The sequence below is a fragment of the Ailuropoda melanoleuca genome, chromosome 13 (genome assembly GCF_002007445.2).
Source record: "Ailuropoda melanoleuca isolate Jingjing chromosome 13, ASM200744v2, whole genome shotgun sequence".
In the NCBI taxonomy this organism is placed as follows: Eukaryota; Metazoa; Chordata; class Mammalia; order Carnivora; family Ursidae; genus Ailuropoda; species Ailuropoda melanoleuca.
This window is the reverse complement of record NC_048230.1, coordinates 26714056-26739580: the sequence shown is the minus strand read 5'-3', so window position 1 is coordinate 26739580 and position 25525 is coordinate 26714056. Positions and strand designations below refer to the sequence as shown.

General features: G+C 51.7%; 3 protein-coding genes and 1 long non-coding RNA gene across 12 annotated transcripts in view; 2 read left to right on the top strand and 2 right to left on the bottom strand.

Moving 5' to 3' along the window:
* Positions 1–142: 142 nt before the first annotated feature.
* On the top strand, positions 143–6607 carry CCDC200 (coiled-coil domain containing 200). Of its 4 annotated transcripts, none has more exons than XM_034641136.1 (4): positions 143–2592; positions 3759–4134; positions 4611–4669; positions 5447–6607. In XM_034641136.1, the coding sequence occupies exons 1-4, from the start codon at positions 2449–2451 to the stop codon at positions 5471–5473; spliced, it is 606 nt and encodes a 201-aa protein (XP_034497027.1). In that variant the 5' UTR covers positions 143–2448; the 3' UTR covers positions 5474–6607. The 4 variants fall into 4 exon arrangements, 2 of the variants coding, with proteins under 2 accessions (XP_034497027.1, XP_034497026.1); XR_004619773.1 differs by lacking the exon at positions 143–2592 and adding an exon at positions 3290–3500; XR_004619772.1 differs by lacking the exon at positions 143–2592 and adding an exon at positions 3290–3507.
* A 143-nt stretch (positions 6608–6750) lies between these two features.
* On the bottom strand, positions 6751–13423 carry TMEM106A (transmembrane protein 106A). Of its 2 annotated transcripts, XM_011216742.3 has the most exons (9): positions 13312–13404; positions 12908–12967; positions 11860–12086; positions 11259–11322; positions 9993–10146; positions 9361–9501; positions 9208–9251; positions 8655–8708; positions 6751–8299 (listed from the first exon to the last, which is right to left on the bottom strand). In XM_011216742.3, exons 3-9 carry the CDS (start codon positions 12065–12067, stop codon positions 8179–8181), a joined length of 786 nt encoding a protein of 261 aa, XP_011215044.1. In that variant the 5' UTR covers positions 12068–12086; positions 12908–12967; positions 13312–13404; the 3' UTR covers positions 6751–8178. The 2 variants fall into 2 exon arrangements, with proteins under 2 accessions (XP_011215044.1, XP_011215045.1); XM_011216743.3 differs by lacking the exon at positions 12908–12967 and having other exon boundaries at positions 13312–13423.
* LOC117795676 lies at positions 12514–22080 on the top strand. The gene is made up of 3 exons (XR_004619774.1): positions 12514–12730; positions 13453–13552; positions 22026–22080. It is a non-coding gene; the product is annotated as an uncharacterized LOC117795676 (long non-coding RNA).
* The window catches only part of NBR1 (NBR1 autophagy cargo receptor), a 30544-nt gene continuing 18800 nt past the window's right edge, over positions 13782–25525 (bottom strand). For 4 of the 5 annotated variants that reach the window (XM_011216745.3, XM_011216744.3, XM_002930053.4 and 1 more), the window contains 9 exons: positions 24500–24646; positions 23949–24024; positions 23213–23323; positions 22810–22974; positions 21071–21497; positions 20191–20285; positions 19465–19522; positions 18510–18618; positions 13782–15282 (listed from right to left, as the gene is read on the bottom strand). In XM_011216745.3, the coding sequence (XP_011215047.1) occupies positions 15109–15282; positions 18510–18618; positions 19465–19522; positions 20191–20285; positions 21071–21497; positions 22810–22974; positions 23213–23323; positions 23949–24024; positions 24500–24646 (1362 nt within the window). In that variant the 3' untranslated portion in view covers positions 13782–15108. The remainder of the gene's footprint in view (positions 15283–18509; positions 18619–19464; positions 19523–20190; positions 20286–21070; positions 21498–22809; positions 22975–23212; positions 23324–23948; positions 24025–24499; positions 24647–25525) is intronic. The other variant, XM_034641134.1, reaches the window with a different exon arrangement.

Below are 25525 nucleotides of genomic sequence, written 5' to 3'. Positions count from 1 at the left end.
TTTTTTTTTTTTCTTTTTTTTTTTTTTTTTAAGATTTTTATTTGTTCGTTTGAGACAGAAAGAGAGAGAGAGCACGAGCAGGCAGAGAGGCAGAGGGAGAGGGAGAAGCGGACTCTCTGCTGCTGAGCCAGGAACCCAACACAGGGCTCCATCCCAGGGCCTGGAAATCAGCACCTGAGCCTAAGGCAGACACTTAAACCATCTGAGCCACCCAGGTGCCCCTCCCAGTGGTTATTTCTTATCACATTTTCTTAAGGCATTGACAATGACTGGAACATTCCCATCGCTAGACCAGAGAAGCCCTGATAGCAATGGAATGTGTAGAAGACCACACTTGACACATTCCCTTCCCCGCCCATAATCATGGGCTGACCACATACCAAATCCGCACGGTCATACGCTCTCTGCCTCTCCTCTTGCACGTACCCTCCCGAGCTCTATACCACTCTAGGTGTCCGTCTTGCTGTTGGAGAGGTCGATGGTTAAGGCTCAAGCCCGTCACCTTCCTTAGCTGCTGCCACCTGAAATAAATCTCTCCCTTTCTTTTTTCCAAACCCTCCTCTCTTGAGTTATTGGCTTCTCTAGCAAAGAATTTATCGGAGTTGGCTTGGTAGCGGTGTTGGCAAACCCAGCCAGGAGCTATGCTTTTGATTTGTCTGGCCCCCTCCAGATTCCCCAGGATGGAGCTGTTGGCCGGGACAGAGTGCCAGGGCTCACCCGTTTGTTTCCTGAATTAGCAGCTAGGATAGATTGCTCTGTAACACTACGATGTTTTGTAGGCTGGTGTATTAAATGCATTTTCGACCTAGATTTTTTTTTCCACTTACGATAGGTTTATTGGGATGTAAAAGCTTCTGTTTATTGAATCCTGTGCCTGACGTGGATTATTTCCTTTAATCATCACAACACTTTCTGGATGGAGGTATTATTCTCTCTACTTTGCAGGCGAGGAAACTGATCAGAGAGAGAGCAACTAGGCCACATTTGTACATGTACAGGGAGCCGCAGGCAGGGGAGCAGAGGGGAGCTGGTTTGGTCTGCCACGAGGTAGCGGGTGTTGGCTGTATTTAAAGACGGAAGGTGAGGAGGTATGAGGACATGGAATTTTCCATTTTTTGGTAACTGTGCCTGATTGGATAGTTTGATGTGGGTTGCCTGAGTAGCCTGTCTGTATTCAGTTTGGTGGTGGCTTGCCACAGGCCCTTTCTACATTCCATTGCTCAAGCCTGTTGCCTAAAAGCGGCCTCTACACAAACAGTGTCACCAGAAAGGCTCAGAGACACTGAGTGACCTACCTAAGTACCACCAGCTAATGGTGGCACAAGCAGGATTCAGCCTGAGTGTGCCAGACTCCACAGCCCGGGCTCCCTCCATTAAAGCAGCTGCCCCAATTGACAGGTTCTCCAGGAACCTGTTCTCTGGTTCAAGGGCTGCTCTCCCTTGTCACCTTCCCACTGCACCCTGCTTTCCACCAGCACGGTGTTTGAAGCTGGGGCTGGTTCTGAAGGCCTTTTACACCCATGCCCTTCCCCTGCCCCCAGCCCCCTAGCTGGACTCAGGCTCTGCGGCTTCTAGAAAGATTGTTACCTGTGGGTAAGGGCACGTGGGTGTAGGAGGTAGCCTAGCAGTCAAAAGCCCACCCAGTCCCTGCTCCCAGAAGCCTTCCTGGGTTGCAGGAAATGATCCCCTCCCCTGGCCATTCCACCTACCGGAGATGAAACTTGGGTAGGAGAATAAAAAATATTAACCTGCAACTGGGTATTTTCTGCTTTGTTTTGTACATTCCTCATCCATTAATCCACTTGGTCCTGATGCCAGTCCTGTGAAGGGAGTAAAAAGTAATACCCTTGCCACTCTACGGGCAAGGAGACTGAGGCCCAGGCAGGTGATGTAGGGTCTCCAAGGTCAGAGGAAGAGGCAGACCCCAGGCTTGAGCCCAGCATTCTAAACCCCCAGGCAAATTAGCACCCCTGCCTTCACAGGGGCTCAGCCCCCCGTGAGAGTTTGTTGGATTTTTTATTTTCTTTTCTCTTGACTCAGCATAGCAGGAGGAGATGGAAGACTGAGGGAAAGGTAACCCCAGAGAACCTTGGTGGTGGGGAGGGAGGCGTCAGCAGAGGGCCAGAGGAGGGTGCTGGAATCCTGGGAAGGGTGGGAGACAGAAATCAGAGACAAAAGCTAGCTGACTTGGAAACTGTCCCTGGGGCCCCTGGAAACTCAAAGCTAAGGTGGAAGGGTGTTTTCCACCTTCCCAGGGCCTTGGAGAGAAATGTGGTTTACAGACATTCCCTCGGCAACGTAGGAAGACCGCCTCCCTCCTCCCATTGTGAGGTGGTTCTGGTTACAGGCAGTGGGGTGGGCGTGAGAGGAAGCAGAGGCGGTGGGGGCAGCATCCTGCGCTCTGCCTGCCCCCACCCCCTTCCAAGGCCTTCTGTCACCCCCACCATCATGGGCAGCGCTTACCACTGGGAGGCCCGGCGCAGGCAGATGACTTTGGACCGGAGGAGGTGGCTGATGGCCCAGCAGCAGCAGCAGCAGCAGCAGCAGCGGGAACAGCCGGAGGGGCAGGAGGGGCAGGAGGGGCAGGAGCAGGTGCGTGGGAGGGTCCAGGTTCATCAAGGTCCTTGCAGGGGCTGCAAGGGAACGGGGAGGGGAGACAGATCCCTAGGAAGCTGTTATTTGGTCAATGTTTTTTTTTGCTGGGGGTAGGAAGAAAGTAAGGTCCTTTGGTATTCTCTTGGATGGACTCGTGTGTGTGTGTGTGTGTGTGTGTGTGTGTGTGTGTGTGTGTGTGTATTAGGGTAACTCAACTTTGCTGTTGCACTAGGCTGAGGCCTGGTGGGGGATCCAGGGAGGAGCAGGCCTGAGAGCTTTATTTATTTTTTATTTTTAAAGATTTTGTTTATTTGACACAGAGAGAGAGAGAGCACGAGCAGGGGGAGTGGCAGGCAGAGGCAGAGGCAGAGGGAGAAGCAGGCTCCCCACCGAGCAGGGATCGAGCAGGGATCGTGACCTGAGCAGAAGGCAGACACTGAACTGACTGAGCCACCCAGGCGCCCTGGCCTGAGAGATTTTAAAGCTGCACTGTCCAATAGGGTGGCCACTGGCCTGTGTGCCGTTGAGCCCTTGAAATGTGGCTAGTGAGAGTGAGGAACTGAATTTAAAATTTTATATACATTTAAGTAATTTTAATCTAAATTTTTTTTTAAAGATTTTATTTATTTATTCAACAGAGACAGAGACAGCCAGTGAGAGAGGGAACACAAGCAGGGGGAGTGGGAGAGGAAGAAGCAGGCTCATAGCGGAGGAGCCTGATGTGGGGCTCGATCCCACAATGCCGGGATCACGCCCTGAGCCGAAGGCAGATGCTTAACCGCTGTGCCACCCAGGCGCCCCTACATGCATAGTATTTCTATTGGACGTGCTGTTTCAAAGTGTTTGCAAGAAAGTATTCTGTATCCTCCCGCACTGCAAACTGTTTTCAGTGCACAGCTCCCAAGGTAGGAGGTAGGTGCTTGGAGGCTGCTGTTTCCTGGGCTGGGGCTGTGCTGGGGGCATTGTCACCGAAGAAACGGTTCTCGGGTGCTGTGGTGGGTGAAGGGAGATAGCCCAGCCTCCAAGTCCAGGGAACAGAGACTTTGGGCCACCTCTGCCTGTCCACTGATGGCTTGCCTTGCTCCCCGCAGTGTCTCTGGCAGATGGGTGCCTGGGTGGGGAGGGGTGAGGATGCCACTCGCGGGGGGGGGGGTTCTTGCCAGGAACTGAAGAAACTCCAAGAGGAGGAAGCCCAACCTGAGAAAAAATCCCAGTCCCCTCGGGAGTCACTACAGGAGCAGCAGCTGCCACTGCCCCGGAGGCCACCAGGAGCGCAACCACAGCCGCCACCACAGCCACAGGTGCCCCCCACCCAGCCACAGCTCCCAGAGCAGTCACAGACCCCACCGGCACCACCACCGCCACCTCAGCCAAGGCAACAGAATGCCCAGGACCCTCTCACTCAGTGCACCTCCGTGCACATCCTGCCGGATTCACAAAAGCCAGGTCCTCAGCTTGGCTCAGTAAGGACCCATCAAGCTGGAGGGCAATCCAACTTTAACAGATTCCCCAGAGGAACAAAACTCCCTCAAGGACCTAGTAAGTGAGATGCCTGGGAGGGCAGGTGATGAGGAGAGAGTCCCTGCTTCCACCCCAGCCCTGTAGTCCAGAATCCACATCGGTCTTCCCACTGCCTCTGACTCTCTCCGGCATCCTTGGCCTTTACTTGGGGGCCACTCCTCCTGGGGACGTTTGCATCACCCTGGGGTGGGCAAAGGAAGCTGCTGACTTTTGCAGAGGGTGGCAGCCCCTCCTCTGGGATGAGGGTGTCAGAGGGAGTGAGGGTGGGATCAGAGTCCTAGGCATAACAAGACAGGTCCTGTGCCCTGCGAAGTCGGGAACAGGGAATCACAGTGCAGCTTCCCAGTCGTGAATTTTCAGGGTGGGCTCCGTCTGTGCCTTGCCCTAGGGAGGGCCTGCCACCTGCCCCCCAGACACGTAGTAGAGGGTCCAGCTCTGCTGTGTTCCCTTTTCAGAAACTGTCAGGTGAATAATGTGTGCTGTTTCACCATCAGGTTTCAGGAAGTTATTCCAGTTAAATCCGGATAAATACGCCAAGCACTCACGATTCACGGTGAGGCAGTGTGAAAGGCAGGTAGACTCCGGCTGCATGTGTTAAGTGCGTGTGGACTCCTAGAGAGGCTTCCTTGGCGGGAGGGGCTGCAATTATTTATAAGGTCCGTTACATAAAGCCTTTATATGCGGTGATATAGTCACTGCTGGACGGCCCATTCCTCCCATTTGTTGCCTTCATAAAAATGTCTAGGAGGGCGGGTGGCTCAGCACTCAGCAGAAACGGAGGGGTTAACAGTCTATTCGGAAAGACAGGACAGGTGCCAGAGAAGCAAAACAGGGGCTGTTGTAAGTGCTGACTGGGGCCGAGGCAGCTGGAGCAGGAGGAAGGCAAGACTCGAAGTGAGAGGCGGTGAGTCTTGGGATCACCACTCCCCAGCAGCGTGACTGCACCTCCAAGCCTCATCTGCCCCATCCCTAAAATGAGAGACATAATACCACCTCCTTAACAAAGGGTCAGGACCACTGAAGGCGGCAGTTGAAAGAGAAGGCATCACCATCCCTTAGTTGGAGCTTGGCTCAATCCAGGCCTTCAGACTCGGGGTGGTCACTCTTGATGAGAAGGACGTAACACAGCACAAGCTTTGGAAAGAAGGCTTCTCTGACCCAGGTGCAAAGGATGAGAGAGCCTGATGCTAGCCCCGTTGGGATGAGGACTGGGTCGCTCCATTTTATTTTTATTCCTCTCGCCTCAAAAGGCTTGATACAATGTTCTAGAACAGCAGTCCCAGAAATGGCTAACTAACCCGGTTTGCCTCCTGTCTCTCCCTCTTCTCAGTCAACGAATTACAGGCAGCAGTGGTGACGCAGAGATAGACCCTCAACTCCACTGGCCATCAGCAAAAACACAGATGACCGCTTCTCGGCCCCTCCCCAACCCCAGTATCTCCACACCAAGTCACCCCCTACTGATCCACTCTAGAAGAGGCTGCTAGCTAGGGATAAAATGTGACTTCCTCCTAAAAAGAATCAGGGGGCTGGTCAGCTCTGTGAGACTGGGATGAAGGGAAGGGGGAATGAGGACCCACGAAGAGGATGGAGTGGGTGGGAGAAGTAGGTGATTCCATGCTTCGGCAGGCAAAGCCAATGGGAGAACTTGGTCTTGGGCCTCCCAAGTCTATAGCTCCACTGCTGGCTGTTATTTAGCAAGGATACGTCTGCCGGGGGCTTTAAAGATTTTGAGAGCGCGTGAGCAAGCCCATGTGGGCTCGAGGGAGTGATGAGAGGAGCAGAGGGAGAGGGAGAAGCAGACTCCTCACTGAGCACGGAGCCCGACTCAGGGCTCCATCCTGCGACCCTGATCATGACCGGAGCTGAAATCAAGAGTCGAGCTGGATGCTTAACCGACTGAGCCCCTGACGCCCCTATTGGGGGCTTTACATTTAGGGCTCTCACTGGAGCCATCACCCCTCCCCACTGGCCACGGCTTAGTGAGACACAGTTGGGGAGGGAGAGGTTGCCTCACACCGTGCAGGCCTGGAGCAGCATTAGAAGCGGCAGGCAGGGCCCCCCCAAGTCCAGTGTAACGCCTGGCCCATAGTGGGTGCTAAGCTGTGGCATGGATGATGGGAGGCAGGGGTGGCAAGAGCTCAGAGGAAAGGGGGGCTGTAGCCTCAAGTACAGGACACCTGATCTTGGGAAGGGGAGGGGGACTGGCCCACAAAACCCCACAGGCCTCTTCCTTCCTCCACCTCAGCCTTTCCCGGATGCAGTCAGGCTCCACCCCCTCACCACTTCTGGAAGCTGACACCCCAGGGTCCCTCCACAACCTGTCCCCCTTTCCACCTGGGGCTGGTGAGAGGATGCCTGGGCCTTTCATGGTTGCCCACACAGGCTGAAGGGGCCCCTCAGTGCAGGGTTTCCTGAGGGGGGGCAGCAGGGGCACCTGGGGTGGGGCACAGAACAGGAATATGAGAGTAGGGAAGAAACTTGGAGGGAGCGAGCGAGCTCCTGGGAGCGCTCTCAGCAGCCAGAGGCAGGACAGGTTAAGCAGAGGGGCTCAGGGCCTGGGGAAGAGAGCTTGGCAGGCACTCGGACACCCAGTTGTCGTCCAGTTCTCCTCCCAACTCACAGGAGACACTATTCTTTAACACTGAGTACAGTTTATTGAATACAATATAAATCCTTTACATTTGGCAACTGACACAGCAACTCCTGCCTGGCCTTTCTGGACTTCCGTGCTCTTGCCAGCATCTTGACTCCAGTCACTCAGGCACAAAAGTGCAGAGACAGGACAACCTCCTTCCTTCCCATTGTCCCCCCAGCCGGCTAGCCAGGTGCTGTTACCACTGCCCCCTCCAACCGTCCAACTTCACATTCAGCTTTCCCCACCACCTCAGTTCATCTCCCGGCTTGACAAAAACCACCGCTCCCTTCAGTGGCCATTACCATTCTGGCTCAGTGACACCACAAACCACCACCATCTGGAGCCCAGGAGGAACCTGCCGTATCTGGGACTTTGCTGCTTCATCTGAGTGACCGCAACGAGGAGAGGTCGAGACCAGTCCCTGATGCGCAGCTCCAGCCTGTCCGTGCCTGAAGGAAAGCAGAGGCCTCTGGGAGCAGAGGATGGGCCCTGGAGCGAAGCCGGGGATGCTGGCAGCTCGGCGGGATCCTGACCCCGTCAGCTCTGCAGACAGCTCGCACCACCCTCCGACCCACCTGCGTCGGTCACGCGCGCTCAGGGTCGCGGGCCTGCCACCAGCCAGAAGCCTTGCTTCAATAAATACCTTCCCAAAGGACTCTGGTTTCATCTGTTTTTCCTGGAGAGGCGCAGGGGGTGCCGGCGTGCCCCCCTCTCCTCCCCTACTCCCCTACCATGTCTGCTCCTGCTGCGATAAAATGGTTTTTATGGAGATGCCTTAGCCAGAGAACAGCTCTGCCTTCCTAGGAACCGGGACAGTCTTTAACCAGGGAGGCTGCTGACCCCAAGGGCCTTAGCCAATCCTGTCAGGGGACAAGTTACCAGGAGAGCAGCAGACCAGCACCGCCGTGTCACATGACCAAAGCAGGAAGGCAGGAGACAGCACGCATGTCCCTCAAGTCCTTTTCCTATCACTGGGTGGAGAACTTGAAAAAGATCCATGTTTTAAAAGCCACATTAAATGAACCATTTCTCCCTTCAGGCCGGAGGAAGGCCAGCCCCAGAGGAGCGAGGCAACCAAGGTGCTCAGCACAGAAAGGGCAGAGGCCAGTCCAGGGACACTAAGGCAGCTCTGAGCACACATCAGGTCAGACTCTCCTCAAGACAGACAAAGGGGAAAGGCTGGAGCTGGCCCCTAGAAGAACCAGACTTCTTTTCCCGTGGAAGTCAGAGGACGCTGAGTGGCATGCGTGTGTGCATGTGAAGTTCACTTCCACGTAGGGTTTCCTGTGCTGAGGGTGTGTGTGGAGGGGGAGGTAGAATAAAGCAGAGCTTTTCCTTTGGCAAAGTCACTGTAGTCCTTCCTTGGGCGCTGGGAGATACGGCCCAGGCTGGCAAGGGCCTGGAGTTCGGGAACAGCAGACGGGTCATGGTGGGTGAGGGACCAGCACGTGGGGCACTGACGTGTTTCCCCGGCAGTCCACGTATTCATAGGTCTGGAAGACTAGCTGCTCTGAATGGCTCAGGTACGAACAGGTCAGGGTGCCCCTGGAGAGGAAGCAGGCTTTGTTGCTGTGTCTGGGGGGAAGAGGAAAACTCTGGCCCTGCTCTGCTCTCTGGGGAGGAGGGGCTCCCTCAAACACCCCACGCTCGTCCTTCTGCTCCCTACTCTCAAAAGCCCCTGGGACAACTGTCCCACCTGTGATCCAGACAGTTCTGTGGCTGTCACACCGACGGCTTATAAGCAAGGTGGGATGTAGGGAAGGGGCCGGACCTGCTTTCCCAAGAGCCAACGAAGATCCACAGAGTTAGCTTTGGATGACTCCTCCCACAGGGTGGAACAGAGGGGAGCCTGGGGTCAGAAGTGGGCCAGGGGGACGCCCGGGTTCCAAGCCCTACTTACTGGATGTGCAAAAGCACATGGTGGACTTTGATTTTCATCCAGGAACAGACTTTGCTGAGAGAGAAAGAACATGAGACCATGTTTCACACTGAGCAGCCTGGCAGCTTGGAGACCTGTAGGTTCCAGGCTCCTGGGCTCTTTCCCATCAGGGGCCCCAAATGCCACTCCCACTCTCTCTCTCCCTGTAAGGTGGGCATGTCACCCTTGCTGCCACATCATTCCTCCAAGCCCCACAGGCTTGGCCGAGATGTGTGCAACCCCTCTCTCAGCAGAAACCAAGACACTCTTCTTTCTCAGCAATTCGGGCTGAAAAGCCCAAGGTTACGTATTGTGAGAATTAACCAAATTCTGGCCTGTTTTCATTCCAAACTAAGTCCAAACAGGCACAGGCCTGGGGACCCTGAACCCCTTGCACACTGCAGTCTTGGCCGCGAGAGTGAGGGCCAAACGTTGGCTGGCAGGTTTGCTAAGCAGTCAGGAAATCTGGTAGGGATGAAGCCTGGGTTTCCAGCCGGGGAAAGGGCTAAGGGAGAAGAGATCAAGGGATACTTACTATGTGTTTTCATCCCAGATTTTGTTGGCCACTGCATAAAACATCTGTCAACCAAATGGACATATAGGGTGAGCCCCAACCCCAGCGGCCCCTTCTGACCACCACCCGTATCCACACCCCTGTGGGCAGGGCTGGCCGGGGAGAGGGAGTCACCTGTTCACTGGCCAAAGGGCCGACGTGGAGGAGGAGGCTGTTGGTGACCTGCCCCACCACGAGCGACAGGTGCTGAACCTCGATGGTCAGCTGGGTCACAGTGATGGGGTAGTAGTTGCTATTGGAGATGTTTAAGATATTCTGAGGAGGAAGACAAGGGAAAGGGAAGTGGGAAGGTGACCATCCTTGAAAAGGAGAAGTCAGATAGCTTCCCACCCCCCACCGCACCCCCCCCAACTGACTGAGCCCCACTCCCACTCTGGGTCTCAGCTGCAGAAGCCTAGTCCCAGGAGCCCCTTGGAGGGGCTCTTAATGGTGAAGGGGTCACCATAAGACATGAAGCTGGCCCAGGACCCAGGCTCATCCTGTGAGGCTTCTGTTCAGTTCCGCCCGCCCAGGGAGTCTCAGGCATGTACCCCGACCACACCCTGTGTTTTATTTCTCTCGCCCTGATTCTGGCCCCTCGCTGTGTACCATCCTCATTGGGCACAGTCTGCTGTGGGGCTCACGGTTGCGCCTGCTTCTCCCCAGGCTTGGGTGACACCCTCTGGGATGGCAACCCCGGACAAGGACTACAGAGGGGAGCTGCCGGCAAGGTGGGGTGGGGCTCAGGGGAGCAGGCAGCCACCCACCGTTATGTTGAGGTGGATGTCGGCCTCATCGAAGGCCACCGTGGAGGAGTTGAGGCCCGCGGGCTGCACGGCGATGGACCGGGGAAACAGGAAAAAGACGATGAGGGAGGAGGTCACAAGGCAGATGAGCACGGCCAGGAACACGAAGAGCTTCCTGTGGGAAAACGGAAGGGCCCGGGGTAGAGGAGGGGACAGGTCTGCACAGGACGCACCCTTGGGCAGAGAGGGGCGCTCCTCTCCCCATACAAGGCTCTCCCCGGCACCAGCCCCTCCCAACTGCGCTTTTACCTCCCCTCTTGTGGAGGACCAGGCCTGGTGCGGATGTGGCCCAAAGTGGGTCGGAGCACAGGATCGGGAGGCATGCAGCCTGGCTTCCACTCCCAGCTCTCTGTACCCCGCTGGCCCAGTAGCTCTGAGCAACCCACTGAAGTTCCCTAGAACTCAGTTTCCTTGTCTGTGAACTGGAGAGACATGTACCTGCCTCACAGAACTTGCTACGGGCTAAAGCATGACAAAGCACGGAGGCCACCGCCACAGCAGCTCAGCAAGGGCCAGCTATCATCGCTCAAGCCATGTCCACACAGAGTTCGGAATTTTTAAAATTAATATTCAGAACAGGACATCATCCGTCCCTCTAATTCACAACTGAGCCAGGCGTTACAGAGATAGCACCTCGCCGGTATTTATGAGGGGCACCGGCAGACTCAGGGTCTGGGGCAGGGGGCTGGGAGGGCGGGCGGGGGGCTCCCAGCCTGCAGCTGAGCACCTTGGGAAGCGGAGGCAGGGATTCACGTCAGAGACACCCAGACGACAAACAGGGTCACGACCCCCTCCCGGGAGACTCAGGGCTGCCTCTGAGGCTCTGAGTATCTCAGAATGGGCAGCTGCTGGTTTTCCATCTCCACCGGGAAGACAATAGGCAGGTGTGAGCTGCCACAGAGAGGAGAAAGAGCTTCCCCAAACTAAGCGCAGCCAGGGCCACTGCCTCCCTTCCGCAAGGCCTTGCAGAGTCCAGAGCGCCTCTGTTTTCACAAGGGAGCCAGGCTTCTTGGAAGCACCGAAGCTCAGGACACCCAGTGCCCTTGGGCCGCATCGGCTGTGCCCCAGACTTCTTAAACCAAGAAAAACCCCGGAAACAGAGCTAGTATATAGGAACTCAGTGAGGCTTCGGTGGAGAAGAATTCGGCGGGGAGGTAGAATGGGGTAGACAAAGAGCCCCCAGGGGTGACCATGGCATGTGGAGCTGAGGGGAGAAGAGGGGCTTACGTGCGCCTGGGCTTCAGCCTCTGGTCCCCGTAGGGGATGAGGGCCACTAGTTGCTTCTCCAGCTCTGTAGAGAGAAAGAAGGTAAAAGAGAGGGCTAAGAAGTATGCATGTTGAACATTTCCTGTGCCAGCCTGCCAGAGCACACCTCCACCCCAGAGAGTCGAGTCAGAAGCATGCCACCACTGCCCCAGAGCAGGACTGGGAATGCTGGGCAGATAGCAGCTCAACTTTGTCGGCTCTGGATGGAAGGGAGATTTTCCTTCTCAGGTGTGAATTTCCAGAAAGCACCAACCAGCAAATGAGCGAGAAGCCTAGCTTCTTTGGAAGAGGTCGTTTGTCACTTTCTGAATCCTAAGACACAGTGTTGCTAAGGGGATAGGGAGGCTGGAGACCCCCTGGGCTGGGGAGAACCACCATGACAGAAGGGGTGGGGGTGTCTCTGCAGCGAGCGCAGGGCAGGTGAACATCTCGCTGGCTGGCCTGCAGCTGGGGGACCAAGAGCGTGGAGACCCATCACCATTCCAGGAGGCTCAGAGGGGCCTGCTGGCTGCCAAGAGCTTTTTCTGGATTCCAGCTTTTTCCAAAGCCTTGGGCCACTCACCTTGCGGGATCTCCCCACTGCCCTGGCAGGTGGGACAAGTCACATAGCTGGCACTGGCTGCCCCTTCACCAGGCATGCGGGAACAAAAAGACTTGCTGCTTCGGGTGCTGGAGTAGCAGGCAGCCTTGCCACCCATGGCCGGGCCGGGGGGCAGGATCGACTTGTTCTCCTCCTCCCGAGAGCCCAACTGGGAGAACATCTCACCCATGACTCAGGGGCAGTATTCACTAATGAGAGAAGAACAGAATTCAGTGCTAAGCTTATTAGCACAGAGACCATCGGATGCCACTCTGGTTTTGGGTTGTCAAGATGGGCAAAGAGCACCACCCCATTTCAGCAAGCTCCTGCCCAAGGAAGCTAGCATAAGGAAAACTAAGCAGTTACGTGGGACTCTGGGATCAGAAATCTCGGGGTGTTTCCTTTCATTACTGCAGGGGAGCTCAATCAGCCTGCAAGAGGGAAGAGTGAAGAAAAGCAGAAGTTATTTCCCTGTAAGGGACTTCTAGAAGTGACCAGCCGAGCACTTTTTTTTCCCCCTGGGAAAGTTGCTGAGCTGTCACTTGCTTCAAGGGAAGGAAGTGGACGGGCTGGTGGGCGGTGGGGGAGGCCGCAGTCCCAAGTCCCATCATCCTCTGCAACAAGGTGACTCTGAAGAGGTGCTCAGGACACCCGGGCAGAAAGGCCTGCGATCTCCCAGCCTGGGAGCTGAAGCAAGTTTCCATTCCTGAGCCTGGGCAGGTGCTGGCCTAGCTGGAAGGCAGGGAATTTTTGGAACAAGAGCAAGGCGGCTAAGCTGGTCACAGGTGTGCCCAAGAACCTTAAAATAGCCCTGAAAGGGAGCAGAAGCCTGTTCCTCACTGCTTTCTGTGGGGTAAGAAAGAATGCCTGGGGAAGGGTGAGAGCAATGGTCAGGATCTCTCCTTCACTAAGGAATGGTAAAGGCTAAAAATCCAGATTCTTCCCCAAAGGCTCAGGAGTGGGGGCAGAATGAGCTGGCAAGGTAAGCCGCACACCGGACCTTCCTGGACCCCCATCAACAGCGCCTCACCTGGTTCAGGTCTGGGATCCGGGGCTCCCGTCAGCCAAGAGTGAGATTTCTGGAGTGTGTCTTTGGGGAGAAGGGCTTGTAAGGCAGGGTGACCTGAGGGCCCACCGGCTGGGGCTGACCAGGCTACTGGCCCCCTTCGGCACAGTCTTGGGGGAGTGAATGCGCAGCGTTGTAGAGCGTGGGCAGCGGCTCGGGCAGGGAGGACTCGGGCAGGGGCCCGAGTAGGGGAGCAGCCGCAGGAGCTGGGATTTCTCGAAAGAGAGTTGTAAGTCCTGCCAGACGCCCCGAGGCCGTTAGTCGAGCCTGTTAACCCGCCAGTGCCTGCGTGAGGCTAGGAGGCACCGAAGGTCCCTCAACCCTTGCCTCCCAAAAGGAAAGAAAGGAAAATCTGGGGAGCGCCTTACCCCACCCCCGGGCGACAGGAGGGCAGAAACGGCTGCAGGCAGAATCGAAAGTACGGGAACCCGGGGACTCGCCCCAAGCTTTGACTCGGTGCCTAGGGAGGCTCCGCCCCAGCTCCTCCTGACCCACCCCGCTCCTCCCAGGTGCCCGCCCCCTCCCGAGGCCGCGGCGAGGGATAAGCTCTTGTCTTCAAAGACCACGGCGGGGGCCGGACGCTGCTTCCGCAAGCACCAGCCACTCCAGGTAAGCCTTTCAAAGAACCTTTATTTCACCATTCTCGAAGCGGTTATGTACACGTAGGACCGGACGGACGACTGGCCCCCGGGGTCCTCCTGGACCCCTACAGTACGACTCAGGAGGTCAGAATACGTCCCGTCCGAAATCAACCCAATTGATTACACACACCCTGCCGCTCAGCCTCTACCCAGAAGCCCGGATAAAAACGTTTTAAATAATGAACAGCCTGGTTGGCTTGCAGTCTGAATCTTGGTTTATTTAATAGCGGTCAAGAAGTATAGTGTAAACAAACATGACGACTAATGATTAATTAACATAACCATTCATTATAAATACCAACCAGGTTAAATAATACTAGTTTACTGTCCTTCCCCCTTCTGGATGAGGGTAAGAGTCTTTTTTTCCAGGAAGTCACTTTCATGAAAAATAGCTTTTAGTGTTTTGTTACTACCTTTTCCTTCACCCATTGTACCCGACTCCTTTCTGCAAACAGAATGAGGACCTGGGCCCCTGGCAGAAAGCTTTCTCATTCATTCTGGGATTAACTCAAAACTTTTAGAGTTGACGTCCTCATCCAAGTTTTGCAAAACAGCCGCCTCCTGTTCTTGGCTCACTAATGTTAGATACCTTTGAATGGATTTCAAACATTCAAGAAGTCATCAGCATTTCCTATTTGCCCACCCCTGAACTAACTTTTCAAGATTAACGTAGGAGCCTGCCTTTCACTTTTCACCTCTAACATCCGCCCTGAAGGTAAGAAAAAAGGTAAGTGTTACATTTCTCTTCCTTTTAAGTTTTTCCCTTCTCTATAGTATTAGCAAAATATTTCACACTATCTACTTAAATTTTGTTCCCTTAAATAAAGAAAAACGTATGCAAAATTACTACAGTAAACACAGCTCAACAGGTGCTGGTGGGTTAATGAGCACACTCCCTCCTCCTCTCACGAAGTGCGGAGACCCAGAAGGAATCTTCTTGAATGTACCAGTGGGGTCTTTAGAATAAACGACAGCGCTGATTACTAAGTCTTGCAGGGAAATGACTTTGTCCTTGAACAAGGAAGAGTAACAAGATTTCTCTGGGGCTCTGGGTGTCACTTCAATACCGCATAGCTGTGAGACTTGGGGTAGGCTAGAAAAATTGTAAGAATTCTCGAATATAACTTCCAAGGTTAATTTCTTTTAAAAACTGACAACAGATATCCCCATAGAAACATCCACATTTAACCAAAGAAAACACTCAACTTTGATACAAGCAGAAAGAAAAACGGTTCTATAGGAAGTTATGCTCTTAAATGCACTAAAATGGTGACAGCAGCTTTATCCAAATCAGCTGAAGAACCGTCTTCCTACAATTCATCTGATGTCTCTGTTTCAGTTCTGGTCTTTGATTTGTTCCAAAAAATACTGTAATGCAGGTTCTGTCTTGATAATTCAATAATGGGCTCTATATAGATTCATCAGATTAAAAAATAAGCCAGGGCTTTCTCCCCTATGCCCCCAAGGACAGAATAAAGACCATCTCTGAGCAGCAGGCAAAGTGATTTAATACGAGGCCACTCCTCAGTAGCGGTGGCTGTACCAGTCGTTGTTGTTGACCTGAAGCAGTTCTGTCACAACCTGCAGGATGTTGTAATTGTGTTTCTTCAGCAGCCTGAGGTTCAGCTGCCTGTCACAGAATCCCATTTCGAAGAGATGGGCCATCAGGGCTGCTGTCTGATCTTCAGAAACTATTGGCTGTGTAGTCAAGCAGAGCAACATTTTCGGTATCATTTATGTGCCTTGTAAATTGTTATTATCTTGTAAATCATACACATCTTTCCAGATCTGTTTAAAATACCAGGAGGGGCGCCTGGGTGGCACAGCGGTTAAGTGTCTGCCTTCAGCTCAGGGCGTGATCCCGGCGTTATGGGATCGAGCCCCACATCAGGCTCTTCCTCTCTGAGCCTGCTTCTTCCTCTCCGAGCCTGCTTCTTCCTCTCCCACTCCCCCTGCTTGTGTTCCCTCTCTCGCTGGCTGTCTCTATCTCTGTCGAATAAATAAATTAAAAAAAAAAAAATACCAGGGAATTCAACGCAAGGGTATGGCCACTCAGTCCACCTGACACTGTATCGGGCCACCTGAGGGAGGACTGGGAATGCCCTGCTCGGGATTCCCTATGTTCGTACCCGAATCGGGCAACTGAAGAAGTGCCCTCAGGACTAGGAGGCTGTGGCTTCAGAAGGAAGCATTCTTCGGCCTGGTGAAGGAAAAGTTTCGAGCAAGCACTGGAAACACCGTGAAGGTAAAGGTTACTGTGCTGACGGGGCCAGTGGAAGCAGGGGCAGAGGCCGTTACCTGGAGAGGACGGTCAGCTATGCAGCGCAGCTGAACAAGAAACTGCTTGGGAAATGACATCTTGGGCGAACTTCTTGGCATCCCCCCCCCCACCTTTTTAAGAACAGAAGCAATCCACAAAACAGGGAGCTAACATTCCTTTACCTCCCTCTTTGGGCCAAGCCCTGTGGTAGACACGTAACCTTCTAAACCCTAACACTTTGGATTACCCTCACTTTTTTTTTTTTAATTAACAATATAGCGTATTACTAGTGTTTCGGGGGTAGAGTTCAGTGGTTTATCAGTTGCATAACACCCAGTGCTCATTCCATCACGTGCCCTCCTTAATGCCCATCATCCAGTTACCCCATCCCCCCCACCTCCCCTCCAGCAACCCTCAGATTGTTCCCTAGAGTTAAGTCTCTTATGGTTTGTCTCCTTCTCTGTTTTCATCTTATTTTAGTTTTCCTCCCCTTCCCCTATGTTCTCTATTTTGTTTCTTAAATTCCACATATGAGTGAAATCATATGGTATTTGTCTTTCTTTGACTTATTTTGCTTAGCATAATACCCTCTAGTTCCATCCACGTCCTTGCAAATGGCAAGATTTCATTCTTGGATTACCCTCTTACCATTTACTTACCAACTGTGTTGACTGTCATCAATTCTCTTATGTAGAAAACAGAGATAAAAAATAGCTCTTTGGCAGGGTTGTTGAGAGGATTAGGACCAGAGTGTGGATATCTGTTGAGCACACTATCTGGCATTTCTCTAGGCCCAACTCCACTGTTCCCTTCTTCCCTCTTTCAGCATAAATTATCCACCCTCCTTTCCAGGATAATCCTTCCACATGTCCTTTGCTTGCTATTCCGTGATCTCTTGCCACCTCAGAAATCTCTTCCTGTGAATTATCCCCTCTCACCTTGACTGCTAACCTCCTTTGCTACTGGCCCGGCCAACTGTAAAAATACCTATCCCGTTCTGACTTCTGTGGCCCAGCTTTTGCTCTTTCTCTTTGTGCTCCAGCTACCTGAGAATGAGGCAGACCTGCACTCTCAGTCCTCTCCACTTGCTCCCTATTCCCCGGGGGCACTGGCACCTCCTTTTCATTCAAGCTCCCTTCCCTAAGCTCTAGCACATTTTCCTCCTCAGGCTTCTGGGCAGGGCCCTTCTTTAGGGGGTCCTTAAAGGCTATTCTTGCTTTACATCCCCTTCTTCCCGGAAACACTAACCCAGTCACGTGGTTTCTGCTAGAATTTGTGTGCAGGTGACTTGACCTACAGGCCACATCTCTCCTCTGTGAGCCGCAGGCATGTGCCCAGCTGCACTGCGGGTAACTTCACTTGGATGTGCCTCTACTTGGATGTGCCTCAAATTCCACACCATCCAAAAAGGACCTACTAATTTTCTTCCTGTCCTGCCCAAATATATCCTCCTTTCTGGACATCCTTTTTTTTTTTTTTTTTTTTTTAAAATTTTATTTATTTATTTGACAGGCAGCGAGAGAGGGAACACAAGCAGGGGGAGTGGGAGAGGGAGAAGCAGGCTCCCCATCCCAGAATGCTGGGATCATGACCTGAGCTGAAGGCAGATGCTTAAGGACTGAGCCACCCAGGCGCCCCGCTGGACTTCCTGTCTTTTTTTTTTTTTTTTTTAAAGATTTTATCTATTTATTTGACAGAGACAGAGACAGCCAGCAAGAGAGGGAACACAAGCAGAGGGAGTGGGAGAGGAAGAAGCAGGCTCATAGCAGAGGAGCCTGATGTGGGGCTCAATCCCATAATGCCGGGATCACGCCCTGAGCCGAAGGCAGACGCTTAACCGCTGTGCCACCCAGGTGCCCCAGGACTTCCTGTCTTAATGAATGGTACTATCCATTGCCCAAAGCCAGAAACTTGGGATTCCTCCTTGACTTCTTTCCAGCCTCTTAATCATGATCTCCAAGTTGTGCAATTTCTCTTTCTCTTCTACCCTTCTTCTCCACCTAACACATGGATTCTCAAATGGATTGCTTTAGGGCTCCCCCAACCTCCACACTGTAGTGGAGTTCCCTTACTAGGTACAAATCTGATGTTAATCATTTTCCTAAAGCCCATTCACTGCCCCCCACCCCCACTAGCCTTAAAGTAACACCCAAACCACTTACCACAGCACCCCACCTACATAAATTGGGCTTTTCTCTTCCTACTCTTCCCAGCCCAAATTCATCTTTCGGGCTCACACTTCCAACTCTTCTTACTGGTTAGTCTCTGTCACAGTGCTCTTTCTGTTGCTCTTTCCTGGCACGTACTTGTTTTGTCCTTAAGGACTCAGTTCAGGCATCATCTACCAGGAAGCCGCCTCTGGCCCCACGCAGGGGCCCACCGCAGGCTGAGGTGTTCTCCGAGAACACCAGCGTGGGATCTTACACTGTACTGTTTACCTCGCTTGTGTCCCACTGTCTTTGGGCAGGGACTTGTGTCTTCACCTTGTAGCACGTACTTGCAAGAGCTCCCCACACGTAACAGGTCCTCAACAAACATTAGGTCTTTTTCCAAAGTCCTACAGCTAGAAAGTGGCAGAATGCCACACTACTCTCCCACCCAGACAGGCAACAGCATGTTCTCCAGTGACTTGGCTTTGATACAGGAAAAGGACACATACACTGACCTGGGCAGTGACTGGTGGCCCAGCAAACAAGGCCTTGTATGCAGAAGCAGCAACAGACAGAGCGCCCTTCACCAGTCCTCCAGCAATGCTGCTCCCCTGGTGGTGGTGCCTGGGGAGGAAAACCAAATTATGTCCCTAAACAACACAAACCATTCCCTTCCTACAAGCTAATCTGGGCTCTAATCCTTGAAAGAAAATGGATTCCCCTGAGGAAAAAAGACGGATGTAAAAGAGAATGTGATCATTTTCCTATTAGTTTCATAGCTACAAACCTTTGTTTGATGTAGAGCCCAGCTCTCCTGCTGCAAGGTAAGGGCATGCAGCCAACACATCCCACTGGTTAGTACACCAGCTTTCTGTCCCAGCTGAAAATTATGCGGTCAAGGGCACAGAGGGGTATTAGCAATCTGTCTGCTTAATTGTCATCTCAGAGGATACAACTTCAAAGGAAATGTGATTTTTCTGGGCATTGTAGGGAAGAGTCCACCTTGCCACTGCCCTGAGATGATTGGGAGCAGAGAGGCAGGTGTGTGTAAGAAACCATAACTAAGATGCAAAGTGGACGTGACCTTCCTGCCTTCTCTGGTACTAAGGTGAGGTGAATTTGAGAATACTGGTCTGGAATGTGAACCACCCCCCGCCTTTTTTTAATATTTTATTTTTTGAAGTAATCTCTATACCCAATGTGGGGCTCAAGCTCGCAACCCCAAGATCAAGAGTCACATGCTCCACTGAAGCAGCCAGCCAGGCACCCCTGGAATGTGAACACCCTCAAACGTAACTGTAGCCCTCTGTTCACTGCTGTTCATAGGCTTCAGGAGAAATGAACATGGAGGAATGATGGCTCTCCTCCTCTGTGCTCTGGAGGTGGCACATGCTTTGAGAAGCTTGTGTAAGCAGAAGCAATACTAGGATATCCACCTGCTTCTGAAGAGGCTGCACAAGGTCCAGTTACCTTGAGTGGTCATAGCTCATCTGTCTGCTGTTCACAAGTCCCGATGAGCCTCTGGACTCTAAAAGCAAAAGAGCCATCGGTTAGATGTGGCATCCAAAAGTGCCCAGTGTTTCTTACCTCACAGCGAGGCAAGTTTTGAGAGGCAAGCAGCAATCTGATCACAGCATTTATTTAAAATACTTGGGAAATTTTGCAGGTGATTTTAAGTGATAAGGAAGAACTGTCCAGAATGCAACCCAAAATGACAGTTTATTGAATGAGAAAAACTAAGTCTATAATCCTATCACACGCATTTATTAGTTTCTAAGTACTTTAGGGTTTTTTTTCTTTTTGATTAAGAGTGGGAAGTGACTTTGAAGGTCTACTAACAACTTCAAGGTGCCAGTCTCCTTATTTTGGAGGTAAGAAAAGAGCCCTGTAGGTTTTATGACCGTGCTGAACTGTTTCAAGGTCAAACAGTGAGGAAAGGGGGAGCCAGGCCTGGAACCTAGACTGGTCTAGCTCCAAAGCCTGTGTTCTTTCCACTGTAGCACAATGCCCACCTCTGTGAGGTCTCATTTAATACGAAGTTAGAGAACAGAAAAGAATGTGAGGGAGGACCACAGAAAAAAGACAAGGGCAGGTTTCCGAATCATGCCAAGAATCACAAAGACAAAGTGCCTATTTATGCCTGGTTTTGTTAGAAAGGAGCACAGAAAGAGACATCAAGCTCAGGCTGGTCATTACCTCCTCTGATCTGATCGGGGACTGAAGACACTTCTGGTGTGGTAACTGGTACATCCACTTCTGGGAAACCATCTGGCTGCACACAAGGAGGGCTCCTTTCAGAAAGACACAAAATCGAAAATCAGTGGAAAAGGCACCTATGGGAACGCTGGAGAAACCACATGTGGCACAGCTGTGGCAGACTGTCTGTACAAAGGCTTCATTTTTCTGATCCACATCTCATGTCCGAATGTAGGGATCAGGGAGGAAGGGCTCATGCTACTTCTGGTTTTCCTCTGTAGCCACAGTCAAGCTAGAGAGACCGGCTTGAGTCAGGTGCCCCCTCCCCCCCAATTAAGTGGTACTAACTGAGGGAAATGTCTAGCTCCGAGAGAGAGTGATTTAAATCCTAGTCAAGGCTCCATCATCTGCCATACAATGACACAGATCAGCAGATGATGAAAAATAATCAGACAATGAAGAATATATTTTTTCCATAGTAGATGACTTCCTATTATACTTTGGGTTAACTTGAGAGTGAGTTTTGCTGCCGTTACCGCTGAGTCAGTAGAGTGGGAAAGGAAGGTCCAGGGATATACGTGTTTAAAAACTGGCTCTCTTTGATCCTCGGTTTCGGGAGCAAAAGCAAAAAAACCAAGCCAAACTAAAAAAACTGGCTCTCAATGATCAAAACAGAAGTAGACAGACTATACTTAGATAATTAAGAACAAGCACAGTTTTAAATTCAGAATCCACAAATTCTGAGAAATACGACTTTTATTCATCTAAATGCAGACTTTTCCTACGGGAAAAAGTCTCTTTTTCTGACTAAGAGATTGAGTTGTTTCCTCCCTATTCCACCCGTGAAGAAAAGCCCCGCTAAGGGGGGTGTGGATGGTACCTGGACAGCTGTGGCGGAGGCCCTACCACCTCTGGGGTAACCACCTCTGGGGTAAGGGGCACTGTGTCCAGAGTCTGTGAGGTCGTGAGGATGTCGTTGATGCTCTGCTCCTGCCGCTGGTTCTCCCCTGCAGCGAGTCTCTCCCCAGCCTCCAGCCCAGGTTCGCCTTCAGCCCCTCGCTCCAGGCCTGGCTGTGAGAGCGCAGAGCTGTACATGGAGTCGCCTAGGGGGCGACTGGTGTCAAAGCACTCAGGCAGGATGATGATGTAATCCTCTGAGGAAGTAGAGGACTGACTCTGAACCTCATCTTTGAGCTCATCCTCCTCTTCGCCTTCCTCCTCCTCTTCCACAACAGCTTCTTTGGCGCTATGGACAGCCTCCTCCCGCTCACCTCCAAGTGGTCCCTCTTCACGGGAGGCAAACTTCACTAAAGGAGGAAAGCAGTCCATTTAAAGCTATAAGCTAAAAGCAGCTCCCAGTGCTACCCTTACCTGATAAAGCCTTGTGGGTCATAAGCTATAATCATGAAAGCCAGAGGAGAGGGGTGGCCAGAGGGAAAGGGCTGCCACTAGAACCAGTAATGGCCACATTCTAAGTCTGAAGCCAAGACAAAGCCAGAACTAAAGCTCACGAGGTATGGAGAAACACCAAGGCTTCTGAGAAGTGCCATGAATCTTAAAGACAAATCAAAACTGATGTATCAGCTAACCGTGCTATAACAAGAGAAAATGTTAGGTAGTGAGTACTGCAGGACTGTATGCCTACTTTCCTCCTCCTCTTCGTTAAGTAGTGGAGAGTCATGGCAGAAAATTGGCAAAACAAGGATGAAGGAAAAAGAGGTACCTATAATCCTATCAGAGATAACTACTACAAACATTTTTGTGTATTTGTACGTAAGTGGGGGGGAGGGAAATGAGTATTTCATTCATCATTCATTCATTCATTCATTCGACAGAGACAGCCAGCGAGAGAGGGAACACAGCAGGGGGAGTGGGAGAGGAAGAAGCAGGCTCCCAGCGGAGAAACCTGATGCGGGGCTCGATCCCAGAACGCCGGGATCACGCCCTGAGCCAGAAGGCAGACACTTAACGACTGAGCCATCCAGGCGCCCCGGAAATGACTATTTAGAACAAAAGTGAGACAAATCGTATTTAAAGGTATAAGATCCCATTTCATTATAATAAACGCAAGAAAATTTTCCCGTATTTTGATGCACTAGAATTTGAAGTTTTGGATAGTTCTAGAAATACATAGTATGGTCGCTACCTATCCAATATCTAGAAGTTCTTGTTATAAAGGAAATTGATGACAGCAGAATTTAACCTTGGGAAACTAAGTTTGGTACTCCTGCTTCTGCCCACTTCCTGGCCTGTGTCCTTGGAGAAAGGACACCACTCAGCGGCCAGTGGAGGTCTCTGCCGAAGCTGGGTCAGCTTACAGGCAGTCTCCTCTGCACAGGATCCAGGAAGCACACGTGGCTGCTGTGCGTGAGTCACGCAGCTGTAATTCTGCACCTCAGAAAAGTGTGAAAATGGGTTCTGGTGGCTGCTTTGCATCTGAGGCTAGAATTAAAACGCTCAGGCCGAGTGTGTGGAGTCTGAAGAAACCACCACGATCCAGATCCTAACAAAGCTCACCCAACCACCAGGCTCAGTGAAGAAGAGCCCTTCCTCCTACTCGGGTCGGGCAGTCACAGTTCAGACACCGTGCTGCTCGCTGAGGGAACTCGGGGCACTCACTGTGCAGGGCCTTCTGTCTGCAAGGTGGGTTGTGGTCTGGGGCAGCGTCCAACGTAAGGGATCGGATTACAGTCTCACACACGAATTGGGTCCCACTCAGGTCGTCTTCTGCTTCCTCCATGGAGGCCGTGGTCTGAGCCTTCCTCTTGACTGACACTGCGGGATCTGAAAGACACGAGCCCTGACTATTTGCTGCCGAGGAGCTCCCTCTACTCGCGTCCCCACGCAGATCCCATACTAAGGAACAGCTGCGATCGGCTCCATGTGAAGGTGAGGAGACTTCACATGACGAGAGGCCACAGAAAACCCACTGACGTGCTAAGGTAAGGTAGGGAGTATGTGTGAAGATGGTGTGATACCGAAGGGGACAATGAGAATACGTGACAAATATTTATCCCCTTACCGGGAAGCACTTTAAATCCCGCCCCTTCGCTCTCTTCCTGTATCTGCCCCAAGCCTGGCTTCTCTATTAAAGGATTGTCATGCGGCAGAGGAGACATGCAGGGAGTCATATCTGGAGAATGAAGACAGAAGAACCATCAACAACAACAACAAAGCAACACATCATTAAGGGTCAGTGTCTAGAAGCAATAGCACATAGGCTTCTTGCCCCCTGCAGGGCTGAAATAAACCTAGGTATGCTTCAAGGCCTGTTGTAAGTAAGTTCTGCAGACCATTAGGTGTGGAAGTATCTCAGATCAATGAATGCAGGAAGGATCACAGTTGTCTGGCCTGAGAAACCATGGCCAAGACACAGAACCAGGAATGTAAAAGAATAAAAGAACATAGTTTAGAGAAAAATGGAGAAGAGCCCCCCCACCAAGATTTTAAGTAATCCCTACAGCCAGCATGAGGCTTGAACTCACAACCCCAAGACCAAGAGCCAAACATTCTACCAAATGAGCCAGCCAGGTGCCTCAAGGGTCCCTTTATGGTGGAGAAGCCTTGCACAAACATGTCTTGACTCTGATCGACAACAGGGAAGAGAAGGAAAATGGACCTATGGGTGCAGTTTTAATGTCAAACCATAAGAGAAATCCTTGCCATGTATTTCCTCAATAAAATTCTCACTACCAGCGTCTAGGGTGTAACACTTTTGTGTCTGTTAATAAACAACATGGGTTGAATGACATTCTTACCCACGGGAGTATTGTGGGGCACTCTCTCCAATTCTTGGACAATGTTTATATCCAACAGCTCGAAGGACAGCAGGTCCTGAGGACAGAAAGGACAATATTAGGCTACTTGCAGTGGATGCTGAAGCCAGGTTTTGTCATGAGGGGGACTTGTAGGCCATTGAGCTCCACACCTTCCTGTACTCTGTTCAAATTCATGCCTCACCTCAGTCAAACGAAATCAAGAAGAGTGAAGTGGGAACAAGATGTCCAAATAACCAAGTGGCAGGAAAGAGAGAAAATGCAGTGGGGGTGAAAGCGAACCCAAAAAGCAGAAACGCAGAGGCGACTAAAGGGAAGCTGTGGGGAAGCCCAAGACTGAGTTCCCAATTCAGAGAAGAAACATCTAGAGGCCTGCTTCCACAGCCCTTGCTATTCAATGCATCTGACTAGATCCAAGTGGGCAGATCTCCAACTCGCCGGGCACCGCCTGTGGCTAGACCACCTTCTCAACAGGGTAAGGACTCTCTCCACTGCCTTTTGTCCCTCGCTCCCCAAAGTGCTCAGTCTTCCACCTGGGCAGTCAGAAGGTCCACAGATGGGATGTAGAGCTCCCTCTCGCTGGCAACATTTTTTGTCTTCTGTGGGATGCATGCTCCTGTCCCTTTGGTCTGCTCAGTTGCTTCATCAAGCTGAATTTCTTCTTTAGCCAGAAAAGTTTCCTATACAGACAAACCATTGGGACAAATTTTAGGCTCTCAACTGAACTCAAAAGGTAAACGACAGTTGCCTCCCTAAAAACCAAAATACTGCTGTACCTCAACATGTTTTAAAACTTGTTTTGAGATCATTTTAGACTTATAGAAAAGTAGCAAAAATAATAGTGTGTTCACGTACGACCTCCTTCACCAGCTTTCTTTTTTCTTTTTTTTTTTTTTTAAAGATTGTCAGAGAGCACAAGCAGGGGGAACGACAGGCAGAGGGAGAAGCAGGCTCCCCACTGAGGAAGGAGCCCGATGTGGGGCTCGGACCCTGGGATCACGACCTGAGCTGAAAGCAGACGCTTAACCAACTGAGCCACCCAGGAATCCCCACCAGCTTCCTTTAATGACAAGTGAGATTAACCATAGTAACAGTTGTCAATAAAGAGGACGTTAACTTTGGTTAACTAAATCTAAGCAGTAAAATGCCCTAAGAAACAGTGCTTCACCACTTGGGGGGTTGGGGAGGGGGGGAAGAAAAAAAAAAGGCATGATTTATTTTATTAATTAAGGGAAGCTGCTTACAAAAACTACAACTAAAAACAAGGGCAAGGCTTCCTCAGTATTTAGGGAACACGTGCATGGGATGTTCAGGAACATCAGTCCGGCCATTCAACAGGCCAGGCAGCCGTGTCTGTCCACGCGCAGCAGAGAGGCTGGCGGAACATCATTACAAAGAGATACAAGAGCACTGAGGGATGCCTGCACTAAGATCCAAAGGACATGCAAACAAAGCCTGAGGAATGGGCCCAATGCAAGCACACCGGGGTGCTGGGGGAGGAGCTACCCTTCCTGATTTCTGGAGAAAGGCCAGCTGTGAGTGGGCTGAGGAGCATTAGT

Bases quoted from the DNA above. Each gene is read 5' to 3' on its own strand.
- TMEM106A (XM_011216743.3), bottom strand. From the start codon at position 12,067: ATGGGTGAGATGTTCTCCCAGTTGGGCTCTCGGGAGGAGGAGAACAAG. The intron at 11,323-11,859 runs GTGAGTGGCCCA...TTCTCTCTACAG, and splicing joins CAGTGGGGAGATCCCGCAAG to AGCTGGAGAAGCAACTAGTG. The intron at 8,709-9,207 runs GTAAGTATCCCT...TTTCTCTCTCAG, and splicing joins ATCTGGGATGAAAACACATA to CAAAGTCTGTTCCTGGATGA.
- CCDC200 (XM_034641135.1), top strand. From the start codon at position 2,449: ATGGGCAGCGCTTACCACTGGGAGGCCCGGCGCAGGCAGATGACTTTG. The intron at 2,593-3,758 runs GTGCGTGGGAGG...GGTTCTTGCCAG, and splicing joins GGCAGGAGGGGCAGGAGCAG to GAACTGAAGAAACTCCAAGA. The intron at 4,135-4,610 runs GTAAGTGAGATG...TTTCACCATCAG, and splicing joins AAAACTCCCTCAAGGACCTA to GTTTCAGGAAGTTATTCCAG.